Genomic DNA, 15,827 nt, shown 5'->3' with positions numbered 1-15,827 from the left:
ATATGCCATTTCTTCAGCTTATATATCATTTTATAAGGTTAGATTATCATTTTATCAGGTTAAAGTTTCATTTTATGACGAATGTAACATTTTATAAACAAAAGTATCATTTTATCAATTCAAAGTATCATTCTATCAGTTAGAAATATCATTTTATCGGCTCAGAGTATCATTTTGTCATTTTATCCCCCAAAACTATGATTTTTTCAACTCAGAGTATCATTCTATCGGCAAAAGTATCATTTTATCAACTCAGAGTATCATTCTATCGGTCAAAACTATCATTTTATGCAGTAAATCTAACATTTATAAACAAAAGTATCATTTTATCAACTCAAAGTATCATTCTATCAGTCAGAAATATCATTTTATCGGTTGCAAGTATCATTTTGTCATTTTATAGGTTAGAAATATGATTTTATCTACTGCGAGTAACATTTATCATTTTATAAACTCAGAGTATCATTCTATCCGGCAAAACTATCATTTTATATAGTAAACCTAACATTTATAAGCCAAAAATATCTATCATTTTATCGGCTGAAATTATCATTTTATCGGCTGAAAGTATCAGTTTATATCAAATGGCTTCAATCTGCCTTCTCATTGAATCAACCATAATTTCTTGAATCATGATGACCCATCTCATGACATTTACCACACCGTCGTTTTGGCTTATTTGCTTTCTTTATTGCACTCTCCCTCTTTGATACCCTGTCACTAGCCGATCCTTTGGTACGAACAACATCTAAAGGATGTACATCAATTACATCAGGTACTGTCATTCCATAAAAATTCTCAACCATCTTTTTCTTTTCAATGACTGAAGGTGTTGCACAATTTCCAAATATATGCTCTTCCAAATCATCAAGACCAGCACATAACAAAGGCAGATGATTCATACTTCCCTCAGACTTTTGGACTAATCGATAAAAGTTGGAGAACAACTTTTTCTTAACTTCCTGCTTTTCATCCAAATCTGCAAGGTAAATAATAACATTATTACAATAAATATTATCATTTCAATGACTGAAAAATAGAGTTTTAACAAATAAGGTTGAAATTGGAGCTCACGTTCAAATGGTAGTTGCTCCTCAAATGGTAGACCATGGGCTGCCTTTAGTAAAGAGCTCTTCAACCACCTTCGACCAAAATATTTCTCAGGAATGAGATTAGCAGACTTATTCTTCAACAAACAAAATATATGACAGCATAACAAACCAATTCTGGAAAACTTCTTACAACTACAATCGAATGTGTCTTGCTTACAATCATACTTAACATCCCATGTTCTACCATATTGGTCCTTGACCTTATGTATCTTGATGTTATCCTCAACAGTTATCGAAACAATCTCACATACCATACTTATTTCCTTTTGTACATGTTTGAAAATAGAATCAGTGTAGATTGTAGATGTATGCTTCTCAATAGGCAATTGGGTTGACAAATCAGGAATAGTTGAGTAATCCAAGTAGTTCAATCGAGAATTGGCATTCCTTTGATCTCCCACAGCACAGTTAAAGAAATTGATGAACTGTACAAGATTTGCACGAGGCTTTGTGTAGTTTTTAAAAAAGCTATTCTCTGATTCAGACATCGATGTAGTCCTAAGAAGCGACCCCATGGGAAAAACTCGAAAATAAGCATGAACCCAGAATTCTCTATCTTCAAACATCGATCCAAACCAATGGACGTCTTCTAATCCATACCGTTCCATAATATCATTCCATATTATATCAAACTCATCAGGCTCTAACAAATCAGACCAAACACATGCATTAAACTCTTTTTTGAAATCTTCACTACCAAGCAAGGATTTGGGCAACTTATCTGACACCTTAACCATAATATACCACATGCACCATCGGTGCCTTGTTTGTAAAAGTACTTGTTGAACAGCAAGTTTCATCCCCCAATCTTGATCAGTGATAATCATTTTGGGTGCAACCCCCATACATCGAACAAAACAGCCAAACAACCAAGAATATGAGTCTCTACCTTCACTTGATAACAATCCAGCTCCAAATGTAACTGCTCTGGAATGGTTATCTTTTCCAGTGAATGGAGCAAAAATCATGCAATACCTTCAAAACATAACATAAAAATGAGTTATATTTTCATGCATACAGAAAAGTATCAGTTATCAGCTATAACTATCATTTTATCAGCAAAAAGTATCATTGTATCCACTAAAATATAATTGTATCAGCAAAAAGTATCATTGTATCAGCAAAAAGTATCATTTTAGGTCTTTTAGCAACAAAAGTAATATACCTGTTAGTGTTGTATGTTGAATCAAATGAAATTACATCTCCAAACATATGATAATTTCGTCTTGAAATAGCATCAGCCCAGAAGAGTTTAGTTAACTTTCCATGAGATCCTACCTCAATTTCATAATAGAAGGCATCAGATAATTCCTTTTGAGAACGCATATAATCAAAAATCATTTGAGCATTTGAACCATCAATATTGGACATAATATCACGATAACCATTTCTAATATCAATAATATCACATCCAACATTTTTAGGTCCACCCATTATCTCCTTCAAAAGTTTGAATGTTTGAGTGAGACCAATATTACACCTGCCACAATCCTCCATAAAACTTCAATGGATAGGATCCAGACTGTGATTGGCCGTCAAAAATGCCTATGCTCATCCGCAACCATTAAGTGATTATGATACTCAACAAACTGATAAACCTCATACCCGCTGCTAATACCATCTGAAAAATATCTCAAGTTGAGCTTAGCAAGACATTCACACCTAAATGACCGACACCTAAGCCTCTTAACAGACACTTCAGTTGATTTGGTGCATGACCAGGTATAAAACTCTTAGAGCTTTGTCTGCTGCAAGCCAAATACTGCCACTTAATAATACCATGAACTGATTGGTTGCCCAGTTTACGAATGTCAAAACCAACTGAACGGGCATAGTGTTCATAGAAACCAGATGCTTCTACTAATGTATTGAATTTCATACCAATCATTGGCTTCAAAGCATCATCACAAACAGGAATGTACAAACCTACAAATCAGTAAAAGTATCATTTTATCAACTCAGAGTATCATTTTATTAGGAAAAACTATCATCAGAAAAAGTATCATTTTATAAACTCAGAATGTCATTGTATCTGGCATAACTATCATTTTATGCTGCAAACCTAAAATTTATAAGCCAAAAGTATCATCTTAACACATAATCGGCACAATACATATTATACAAACCTACAAAGCAGTAAACGTATCATTTTATCAACTCAGAGTATCATTTTTATAAGGTTACTGTCATTTTGTCCGCTTAAATTATCATTTTATCAGGTAAAGTATCATTTTATTAAACAAAAATGTCATTTTATACACCAAAAATACCTATCATTCTATCTGCTGAAATTATCATTCTATCCGGCAAAACTATCATTTTATGCAGTAAACCTAACATTTATAAGCAAAAAAGTATCATTTTATTAACTCAGAGTATCATTCTATCCGGAAAAACTATCATTTTTATAAGGTTACTGTCATTTTATCCGCTTAAATTATCATTTTATCATGTAAAAGTATCATTTTATTAAACAAAAATGTCATTTTATACCCCAATAATAACTATCATTCTATCTGCTGAAAGTATCATTCTATCCGGCAAAACTATCATTTTATGCAGTAAACCTAACATTTATAAGCAAAAAGTATCATTTTATTAACTCAGAGTATAATTCTATCTGGCAAAAACTATCATTTTTATAAGGTTACTATCACTTTATCCGCTTAAATTATCATTTTATCAGGTAAAAGTATCATTTTATTAAACAAAAATGTCATTTTATACACCAAAAATACCTATCATTCTATCTGCTGAAAGTATCATTCTATCCGGCAAAACTATCATTTTATGCAGTAAACCTAAGATTTATAAGCCAAAAGTATCATTTTATTAACTCTGAGTATCATTCTATCCGGCAAAACTATCATTTTATCAGTTTTATGTCATTTTGTCACGTTAAAGTATCATTTTATCAGCTTATATGCCATTTCTTCAGCTAAACTGTCATTTTTATAAGGTTACTGTCATTTTATCCGCTTAGATTATCATTTTATCAGGTAAAAGTGTCATTTTATGACAAATGTATCATTTTATGTGCTAAAGTAACATTTTGTTAACAGCACAGGTTGCAAAACTATCAACTCAGAATATCATTGTATCCGGCAAAACTATCATTTTATGCTGCAAACCTAAAATTTATAAGCCAAAACTATCATCTTAACACAAAAACGGCAATACATAATTTAATTAAATAAGAATTTCAGTACAATAGAAACATAAACCAATCGACAACTAATATTCATCAAAAAAAATTCAATACATGAATCAAAACAAACAATAAATTAAAATATGAACACAATCAATAAGCTAAATAATAGATAATGATTGTTACCTTCGTTATTTGCTACGTTCTCCATCGAAGTAAATTCTGACAGCTATTGAACAGATAATCAATGAAAATCTGGAGATTATGGAATAATGAACCAAATCGGAAGGAAATCTGGAGTCTATTAAAATAATCGGAAGGAAATCTGGAGTCTATTGAAATAATCGGAAGGAAATCTGAAGTCTATGGAAATAATCGGAAGGAAATCTGGAGATTATGGAAATCTAGAGATTATGGAAATCTGAAACCAAATCGCGGAGAATAGGAAAGAATCGAACTGAGAAAGAGAGAAAGAATGGAGCGAAATTCATAAATTTAAATGAGGGAAATGACATATTTACCCCCGCGCCTTTTTTTATGAAGTAAATTTAAGTTTGAATCTCAACCACAAGATTAGAAAATATGTGTGGTTCAGATTTGGTTATAGGGTTATTACGATATTTAGGGGTTATCATATGATCACAACTCTATATATATATATATATATATATATATATATATATATATATGGTGCATTATAATGATAACCCCAATTTCAGTAATAACCCTATAACTAAATCTGGACCACACATTTTTAAAATCACGCGGTCTAGATTCAAACTTAGATTTACTTCATAAAAAAAGCGCGGGGGTAAATATGTCATTTCGCTCATGATAAAATTTACGTATCCAAATTTCGCTTATTTAATTTCTGAATTTCGCTCATTTTATCATTTTATCAGTCAGTCAAAAGTATCATTTTATCAACTCAGAGTATCATTCTATCCGTCAAAACTATCATTCTATGCAATAAACCTAACACATATATCATTTTATCAGTCAGTCAAAAGTATCATTTTATCAACTCAGAGTATCATTCTATCCGGCAAAACTATCATTCTATGAAATAAACCTATCATTTTATCACAAAGTAGTAAACGTATCTTTTTATCAACTCAGAGTATCATTTTTATAAGGTTACTATCATTTTATCCGCTTAGATTATCATTTAATAAGGTAAAAGTATCATTTTATTAAACAAAAATGTCATTTTGTACACCAAAAATACCTATCATTCTATCGGCTGAAAGTATCATTCTACCCGGCAAAACTGTCATTCTATCGGCTGAAAGTATCATTCTATCCGGCAAAACTATCATTTTATTAGTTTTATGTCATTTTGTCACGTTAAAGTATCATTTTATCAGCTTATATGCAATTTCTTCAGCTAAACTATCATTTTTATAAGCTAATTGTCATTTTATCCGCTTACATTATCATTTTATAAGGTAAAAGTATCATTTTATTAAACAAAAATGTCATTTTATACACCAAAAATACCTATCATTCTATCGGCTGAAAGTATCATTCTACCCGGCAAAACTATCATTCTATTGGCTGAAAGTAACATTCTATCCGGCAAAACTATCATTTTATCAGTTTTATGTCATTTTGTCACGTTAAAGTATCATTTAATCAGCTTATATGCAATTTCTTCAGCTAAACTATCATTTTTATAATGTTACTGTCATTTTATCCGCTTAGATTATCATTTTATCAGATAAAAGTATCATTTTATTAAACAAAAATGTCATTTTATACACCAAAAATACCTATCATTCTATCGGCTGAAAGTATCATTCTACCCGGCAAAACTATCATTCTATCGGCTGAAAGTATCATTCTATCCGGCAAAACTATCATTTTATCAGTTTTATGTCATTTTGTCACGTTAAAGTATCATTTTATCAGCTTATATGCAATTTCTTCAGCTAAACTATCATTTTTATAATGTTACTGTCATTTTATCCGCTTAGATTATCATTTTATCAGGTAAAAGTATCATTTTATTAAACAAAAATGTCATTTTATACACCAAAAATACCTATCATTCTATCGGCTGAAAGTATCATTCTACCCGGCAAAACTATCATTCTATCGGCTGAAAGTATCATTCTATCCGGCAAAACTATCATTTTATCAGTTTTATGTCATTTTGTCACGTTAAAGTATCATTTAATCAGCTTATATGCAATTTCTTCAGCTAAACTATCATTTTTATAATGTTACTATCATTTTATCCGCTTAGATTATCATTTTATCAGGTAAAAGTATCATTTTATTAAACAAAAATGTCATTTTATACACAAAAAATACCTATCATTCTATCGGCTGAAAGTATCATTTTACCCGGCAAAACTATCATTCTATCGGCTGAAAGTATCATTCTATCCGGCAAAACTATCATTTTTTCAGTTTTATGTCATTTTGTCACGTTAAAGTATCATTTTATCATTTTATCATTTTATCAGTCAGTCAAAAGTATCATTTTATCAACTCAGAGTATCATTCTATCCGGGAAAACTATCATTCTATGCAATAAACCTAACATATATCATTTTATCAGTCAGTCGAAAGTATCATTTTATCAACTCAGAGTATCATTCTATCCGGCAACACTATCATTTTATGCAATAAACTTATCATTTTATCATTTTATCATTTTATCAGTCAGTCAAAAGTATCATTTTATCAACTCAGAGTATAATTCTATCCGGCAAAACTATCATTCTATGCAATAAACCTATCATTTTATCAACTCAGAGTATCATTCTATCCGGCAAAACTATCACTCTATGCAATAAACCTATCATTTTATCATTTTATCATTTTACGTGATATTTGGCGAAATTCAGAAATTAAATGAGGGAAATGACAGTTTTACCCCCTCATTTTTTTTATGAAGTAAATCTAAGTTTGAATCTCAAAACTATCATTCTATGCAATAAACCTATCATTTTATCATTTTACGTGATATTTGGCAAAATTCAGAAATTAAATGAGAGAAATGACAGTTTTACCCCGCGCTTTTTTTTATGAAGTAAATCTAAGTTTGAATCTCAACCGCATGATTAGAAATATGTGTGGTCCAGATTTGGTTATAGGGTTATTACGATATTTAGGAGTTATCATATGATCACGACTCTATATATATATATATATATTCACAATCCTATATATATATATATATGGTCATGATCTATGGCAAACACCTCTTAACCATATAACTAGAGAACAAATAATAGCCACAAGATCAAAAAAATCAAGGGCTAGTATTAATTTTTGAATTTAAGGAGAAATTAGTTCCCTCAATCACAAATTTACTCTACAATAACAAAGCGGGGGTATAATAGTCATTGACGGCCAAAATAAGGTTATGTTGCAAATTTCAATCTCTAAGGTGGATAGGATAATGCGGAGGTTTCGTCCAATCGCTCCGAAGCCGGCTTCCACCAACGGATCTGTTTCCGGCGGCTGAAGCTCCAGCTCTGCCTCGCCGGAGAGAAGCGGAGCGGCTTCTGTGAAGACCGGCCGCCGCAAGGGGAGGCATGCCGCTGTGAGCTGTGGTCGGAAGAAGAGGAGGTGTTTAGAAGATATGAAACAAGCAATTCAGCTGTCAACTCCAAATTTAGAAGAAGTGGGACATCAAATCACAAAACAATTGTAAATCTGCTAAAGAAGAAAGTCTAATATATGTACTTAGCTTAATGTGATAATATAACATTAATTTTGATGACATTGGCTTCGAATTCATTAGAATAAGACATGATATAAAATATTACTAACAAAGATTTCCATTATATCATGTTAATTATATAAAAGGGGTTACAATCTCTAGAAAAAAAAGAAAGTGAGGACAATACTTGGTGGGTTTTAAAGCTTAAACGGTCATCAAATGGGTCTTGATTTTGAACTTCAAGCCCACCACCATTACTTCACTCTTGTTCACAAAACACATCACTCTTACTCAGATTTTACTTCACTCTTGTTCACAAAACACATCACTCTTACTCAGATTTTACTTCACTCTTGTTCATAAAACACATCACTCTTACTCAGATTTTACTTCACTCTTGTTCACAAAACACATCACTCTTACTCAGATTTTACTTCACTCTTGTTCACAAAACACATCACTCGTAGCATGACTTTACTTCACTCTTGTTTACAAAACACATCACTTTTATTGTGATTTTACTTCACTCTTGTTTACAAAACACATCACTCTTATTCTGATTTTTACTTCACTCTTGTTTACAAAATACATCACTCTTAGCATGATTTTACGTCACTCTTGTTTACAAATACATCACTCTTATTCTGATTTTACTTCACTCTTGTTTACAAAACACATCACTCTTACTGTGATTTTACTTCACTTTTGTTTACAAAACACATCACTCTTATTCTGATTTTACTTCACTCTTGTTAACAAAACACATCACTCTTAGTTTGATTTTACTTCACTCTTGTTTACAAAACACATCACTCTTAGTCTGATTTTACTTCACTCTTGTTTACAAAACACATCACTCTTAGTCTGATTTTTACTTCACTTGATTAACGAAGAGGTGGCAGCCGAGTCGTGGTTGGATGAACTAGGTTTTTTGAGCTTGTCGTTTTTCAATAGCTTCATTTTTTCCATGAGAGCGTAGGATCTGAGCGGGAGATCATCGAGAGCTGCTTGAATCGAAAGCCACCGCAACCGTCGTCTTCATCATCACCGACGGAGAACGAGAGGGTCGTGATCGGTTTTTGTTTGGATTGCTGAAAACTGCGAATGCTTTTGAATACAATGGAGAAGAAGATCTGTACATTCCGAGCTACTCGTAATTGATAGATACTCTGTATTATGTTGGAGAGGCTTTTAAGCTATTTTCTGGATTGAATGGAAAACAGACCTGCAATTAGTTATAGAGAGAAAAGCAAAGTAACGCCATTGATTTCATCAGAGCTTTATCAACACATGGACCTCCTCCTCCCCCCCCCCCCCCCCCCCCCCCCCCACCTCATTTCCTCCACCATTTCCATTCGTCACTCTCTTTAATAACTCCAACTCTCAACTATGGTTAAAAATCAAATCTTTGAATTTCACCATGAATGAAGCTCGCACAAGTGTCGTGGCTGCCCGCACCATCCTTGCTAAATTTAGAACATTTCCTCCCTTTATAAGATCCCCACCTCTCCTTCACCATTATATTCCCTCTCTCTACAAAACCGAAAAAGGAGAGAGATTTAATTTTCATGGAGAGAAACGGCAATGCGGCTAAGGAAGGAAGCAGAGAGATTTCCTAAAATACCCCAATACAGTTTTTATTAACTAAAAATGTTTACTTATTTTGATCATTGGATTAAGATAATGAGTGGCTGAGATTTGTTCTCTAGTTATACACTTAAAATTAGTTATATCTTGATCACTACCCTCTATATATATATATATATATATATATATATATATATTTGACACCTTGATCAATGCTCTGCATCCTTTCGTTGTATTTGTGTTTGTGAAGTTGCACTACCCAGAAACAAGAATGAGCTTCAACCTTAATCTTCTTCAACAAGGAATAAGTGGGGAACAAGAACGGATGAATTGTGTATGGTGAAAGAGAAGAGAAAACAGAAAATATAAAGAGAAGAGAGTGGCAGGCGGTTGCTTATATTCCCTTTATTTGAAATTTGATATCGCCAATGAGTTTTGGAAATAAAAAGATTACATATAAAATTATAATTTTGGCGGCTTATTTTGAGGGCGAATTTTAAGGATATTTACCATATATTAATTTAGCTATATATATTATAGAATTGATAAGTACTACTTAAATGAATCTTTCTTATTTCACACACATATTCGTATACAACAACAATTGGAAAAACTGATGAATTTTAACGGAGAAATTATTTTTGACATAATATATTCCTACATTATTTATCAAATGTAGTAATATTGTAGTATATGTTTATTAGTATTAGTTATCATCGAACCTATTTTAAAATCTAATTATATCTATGAGGTTATTTGTAAATCTAAATATTTGGTCACCAAATTTTGTAACTGCAACTAATTTAGGCGTTTTAGAAATAGGTACAATCATGAAATAATTAACTGAGCCGTTTATTCTTGTATTCAAATTTATCATTTTTACACTATACAACAGCACATTGGACATGTTGGATACGTGGGTGGAATACGTGGATGTTAAGTACCTAAATAAAGTTATGGATTGAGTAATGTAACCGCTAAAGTATTTATATTTGTTTAAAGAATATTTTATAGAAATTAATTATTTTTATATTAGTTTAAATTTTGAAAAAACTAAGTAATAGTAGCTATATGCAATAAACATAATATAATTTATTAATATATATTCAATAAAAGTTAGATAACTTGAAAATTAAGATATAATCCATTAAACATACTACAATAATATTTAAGCATATATTAAAACATAACATACTACAATAATAATAAACCGTTGGTAGGAATGCAGTACATACTACTCCAATTTATATCTATTTGCTAATTATCAAGTCCAATTTATTTGGTCCATCCCCTTAATTCCAGCCCACGTTTAACGCATACAATAAATACCCATGAATAAAGTGTCATTATTTAACTTTATCTACATTTGTTTTGATATAATTTGTCACAATTGATTTCAACATATTATTTAATTTATGTCAAGTTGTATATTTTTTCAGATCATCCATGCCTGATCTATGCCTTGTAATAATAATACTATTATTTTTGAAAAAGTCTTCTTCGTAGAATCATTTCAGAATCATGTAGGAGTACATATGTTTCATCATTTATCATAGCCAAAAAATGCCAAAAAATGATGAGGAGGACCTTCGCCCTTTTCTCAATACTCTAACCATTTTTTCTCAATCATAATAATTAGAAATCTCATGCTCACAATTTCAATTATTTACTCATAATTTCAAAAATTATTTCAATTATTTATTCACAATTTAGTGAATGGCTCTATACTATAGTCCATATCTTGAACGTTTGTTTTAATTACTATTTATTAGCTAGATAAATGTTCTTTTATTTTGGTGATTTTAGTTGCATTTGAAGGTTTTAAAAATTGTTGGTGATCTTTGTCTATAAATACATGTTCTATCATTGTGGACAGGGGCGAATCCAGGAATTGATGTGAGAAGTGGGAAAAATATATTATCAACAAATTTTGAAATATTAAGAAGGGGCATTTAAGAGAAAATCATAAGTAAATTGGTAAATTTAAAAAAATTTGTATTGATATACATAGATCCGCCCCTGATTGTGGAAACCATAAATGATGTGGAGCAGGTGTCATGTGTGAGAGTGAAAGACGAAGAGCCAAAAATGTGAGTCGAGGTAATGGAGACAGAGTTGTGCAAAAGATGGTAAAAGGCAAAGAGCGCTTTTAAATTCTATTTTGAAGATCATTCTATTTTAGTGATATTAATTCATATCTAAGTATTTTCTTTATGTTAATTTGTTTTATTTTTCCGTCTAGGCTACAATTTTTTTTTTTACAAATAATGAAATCACATAAGTTGTTGACTATCTATAATATTTTGTACAACTTTACATATTCGTCGCCAACTTCGTCACTTTCATAATTTTCATGCAAAGAAAAACATCTAAAGTGAACGAAATGGCGAAAGGAAGCAAAGAAGACAAAAAACATAAAATATCACATTTGTATTTGCGCATATGCATAATTCATAAATCATCAATTTAGAGATTAAGGAGAAAAATAAGGCTAAAGAAGAGGCAGCGGTAGATGTGGTTTGTGTTTTACTATAGCTTTTTTCTCTATTTTGATGTTCTTATTATTGTATGGTTAAGATTGTTTACAAATAAGGTTTTTCATGACTTACAACTTTTGTTTTATTGTTCTAATGTTTATTTATGTGTGTTTTTTTATTTGTTTTGTTGTTCATTATTTTATCTTTTTATGGCGATATCATTGTCCTAATTATATTTTTTAGTTGTATATTAAATATTTATATCAATTTAATATTGAAAGTATTTTAATATTAAAGTGTGTATGTGTTAAGGATGGTAATTTTCTTTGTTGTAAAGACCTATATAAGTGTTGTAATTAACAAATATTTCCATGTTGATTTAATTTAAAATTTATTTAATTTTATATCTATAATTATCTAACATATTGTGACTATAACTTATTGCATTTTATTTTTTAATCTTATGTAATGATATTATTTTTTATTTTATTTTACTTATTCACAATGTCTAATTAATAAAATAAAAAATATCTTGTGTCGCGTGGGCTGACACTAGTTGCAATAACAAACTAATTTACATATACTAATTTCTTCTCTTAAAAATCTTCTCGGTTTAGAAAAAACTAGATATATTGCAAATTGTAAGAATGTGGTTATAGTGAGAACCATTGACATAGAGGATTTATCTGCATATTTTATTACTAACAAGATTACTAGATGAATTACTTAATTAACTCAGTGGTGGTTTAAGAGTTTGTTGCTCAGCTCCAAAAATCGAAATATGACACTCCATTGAAATTGAAGCAAAAGTTGATTGGATTAATGGAAAGGATAATGAAGCACTATTTTGTAGTAATTCCTTACAAATTGCTTTTGTATCATTTTCATCAGTTGGTTTTAATTATTTTCCAATAATATAAACATCATTCTCGAATTATTCATACCAAATACTACAAAACTACAGTTTTTATTATCTGTAACACATAGTATTAAATGATATGTGATGCATTAATTATTGGTTAAGACCGTGTAAAACTAAATCACAAAGTTGCCGCGAAAAACGGTTATCCAAGTAAATTATTCGCACGTGTTTAATGTTTAAGCTCCACATTGAATCCACATTTCTTCTACTCCTATATATACACACACTACTCAAACTCTGCTACACATTCTCTATTCCAATCTCTTTTTCTCTCTATTTTTCTTCATCATGGCGAAGATCAAGATCGGGATTAATGGTAATTGTTCCTTCATTTTTTGCTTTTTTCCCTATATATTTTGATGATATTATCCATAAATATATGTATTTACCGGAAAATGATTGAGCGTAGGATTCGGAAGAATCGGGCGTCTGGTCGCCAGAGTTGCCCTGTTGAGTGATGATGTTGAGCTTGTTGCTGTTAATGATCCATTCATCATCACTGATTACATGGTAATATCATTCTCTTCATTCTTTGTTTTTGCTCGAATCGAATAATTCTCTGTTTTTTTTATTTTATTCAGTTCATCATCGTCTGTTGCTGTAACTAAGAAATCGATGTATGTGGCAGACATATATGTTCAAATACGACAGTGTTCACGGTCCGTGGAAGAAGCACGAGCTGAAGGTTAAGGATTCCACGACCTTGCTCTTTGGCGACAGGCCGGTGACTGTATTTGGCATGAGGTATTAATTTATCTCCCTCATCCACATCGTTGCTAGCTCGTCTAGTTCATACAATTCAGTTGATGGTGTATGAATAGGAACCCCGAGGAAATCCCATGGGGCCAGGCCGGAGCTGATTATGTGGTCGAGTCGACTGGAGTTTTCACTGACACAAACAAGGCATCAGCACATCTCAAGGTTTGTGCATACTAGTATGATTTTTATTCACTCGTTCGTGTTGTTTAGCTTTAGTTTTGAGAGAGGGTTGGTTTCGTGATGATTTAGGGAGGTGCGAAAAAGGTTATAATTTCTGCCCCGAGCGCGGATGCGCCCATGTTTGTTGTTGGTGTGAATGAGAAGGATTATAAGAAGGACATCAATATCGTTTCGAATGCTAGTTGCACTACCAACTGTCTAGCCCCGTTGGCCAAGGTTCGTTCTTCCCTCTCTGTTACTGTTTCTTTTCAAGGAAGTGAATCGCGATTTACTGATTTTTAGTTGTGTTGTTTTAGGTTATCAATGACAAGTTTGGTATTGTTGAGGGGCTGATGACGACTGTGCACTCCATGACCGGTATGTCTAATTACAATTTTCTCGTGATTTTGTTCGATGCATTAAGCGTGTGTTGTTGTTGTTGTTCAGCAACACAGAAGACGGTGGATGGTCCTTCGATGAAGGACTGGAGAGGTGGAAGAGCGGCTTCGTTTAACATCATTCCTAGCAGCACTGGTGCTGCTAAGGTAGCTTTAAATACTAACATGTTTGTTGAAGTAAATGGCATTTTGAAAATGGATGTGTAATGAATGAATTGACAGGCTGTAGGGAAAGTACTTCCTGCACTGAATGGAAAGCTTACTGGAATGGCTTTCCGTGTCCCAACCGTTGATGTCTCAGTCGTTGATCTCACTGCTAGGCTCGAAAAGGCAGCCTCGTACGATGAGATCAAGGCTGTGATCAAGTATACTACATATCACTCCTCTCTCTCAATACTCTTCTTTACTTTGCCATTTCTCAACCATTTTATGCAGGCAAGAATCAGAGGGTAAAATGAAGGGGATTTTGGGATACACAGAAGACGATGTCGTTTCAACCGACTTCATTGGTGACAGCAGGTCAGTCAGAGTTCTCTACACAAACAACTAAACATGATGATCATGTTGGTTTCCTTGTATTGCTCATACATTGGGTTGGTGTTGAACAGGTCTAGCATCTTCGATGCCAAGGCTGGAATTGCGCTGAATGGGAACTTCGTTAAGGTTGTCTCTTGGTACGACAACGAATGGGGCTACAGGTAAACAAACAACTTCAACTTCAACTTCACCTTGATCACAAATTGGGTAGTAACATTGCGTTGGATATGCAGCAACCGCGTTGTGGACTTGATCCGACACATGGCGTCTGTCGCTTGACCTGGTTATGTTGCCTTGCACGAGCGTAATAATTTCGTCGGCATCACATGCTAATCTATCTCAGTTTCCAAAATTGGTTAGGTAGTTGGAAATAATTTAAATGTTGTGATGAGGATAAGTTTTTTCTCATGGATTTCATCATGCTTATATAGTAGTAGGTATTAGTGTTGCCAAATTTTGTTGCAATGGAATCATTTCCTCTACTCGTATTTGATACAAGTTGAAATGTATTTTAGTCCCTCCCTCTTATATTACAACTCAACTCTCAAAAACAAATATTTACTTCAACTCAACACTTTTATGATGTAATTGAACATAGTCTAGTCTAGTCTAGTCTAGTAGGAGTATAAGAACATGAAAGGCCCTCGAGATGCAGAAATCATAACTAATTCAAAAATTAACAAAATTGAGAGTTAATTAAATATTTAAAGTAGCATTGAAATTAATTTAGTATGAGATACAATTAATAGTTGGTGCCTTAGTAAAATAATTTTGTTAGGATTAAAGGTCGGATATATCCCTTTGATCATTAATCATGTTGATAGTATAATAGTGGTTCAAATGTCGTAGCATGGGCAGAATCTATGCATGTCTATAAGTTATGGATCATTCTTTGGCAGAAAGCAATTATAGTTTGTGGGGCTACTTCGATTTTCTTTCCTGTCTTTTTCCTATTCATGGATATTGGGAATATGGAAAATTTATGTCAATGAAAATTTAAGTGGTGAAATAAAGGTTTGCATGGCTATTGCTCTGTATTTTCAATAAAATGA

At 32.2% G+C, this 15,827-nt stretch overlaps 1 protein-coding gene across 2 annotated transcripts; it reads left to right on the top strand.

Moving 5' to 3' along the window:
- The first annotated feature begins 13,189 nt into the window (after nt 1–13,189).
- Nucleotides 13,190–15,257, top strand: LOC121775256 (glyceraldehyde-3-phosphate dehydrogenase, cytosolic-like). Of its 2 annotated transcripts, none has more exons than XM_042172303.1 (11): nt 13,190–13,238; nt 13,332–13,432; nt 13,551–13,666; nt 13,744–13,843; nt 13,931–14,077; nt 14,158–14,218; nt 14,288–14,385; nt 14,461–14,603; nt 14,674–14,757; nt 14,847–14,936; nt 15,009–15,257. In XM_042172303.1, the coding sequence occupies exons 1-11, from the start codon at nt 13,211–13,213 to the stop codon at nt 15,052–15,054; spliced, it is 1,014 nt and encodes a 337-aa protein (XP_042028237.1). In that variant the 5' UTR covers nt 13,190–13,210; the 3' UTR covers nt 15,055–15,257. The 2 variants fall into 2 exon arrangements, with proteins under 2 accessions (XP_042028237.1, XP_042028238.1); XM_042172304.1 differs by having other exon boundaries at nt 13,221–13,238; nt 13,332–13,371; nt 13,574–13,666.
- Nucleotides 15,258–15,827: the final 570 nt, after the last annotated feature.

The sequence above is a fragment of the Salvia splendens genome, chromosome 17 (assembly GCF_004379255.2).
Source record: "Salvia splendens isolate huo1 chromosome 17, SspV2, whole genome shotgun sequence".
In the NCBI taxonomy this organism is placed as follows: domain Eukaryota; kingdom Viridiplantae; phylum Streptophyta; class Magnoliopsida; order Lamiales; family Lamiaceae; genus Salvia; species Salvia splendens.
The sequence above is the reverse complement of the archived record's forward strand: the minus strand, read 5'-3'. Positions and strand labels throughout refer to the sequence as shown.

Coding starts and splice junctions, on each gene's coding strand:
- LOC121775256 (XM_042172303.1), top strand. CDS start 13,211: ATGGCGAAGATCAAGATCGGGATTAATG. Junction 13,239..13,331: donor GATCAAGATCGGGATTAATG/GTAATTGTTCCT, acceptor GATTGAGCGTAG/GATTCGGAAGAATCGGGCGT. Junction 14,937..15,008: donor GACAACGAATGGGGCTACAG/GTAAACAAACAA, acceptor TTGGATATGCAG/CAACCGCGTTGTGGACTTGA.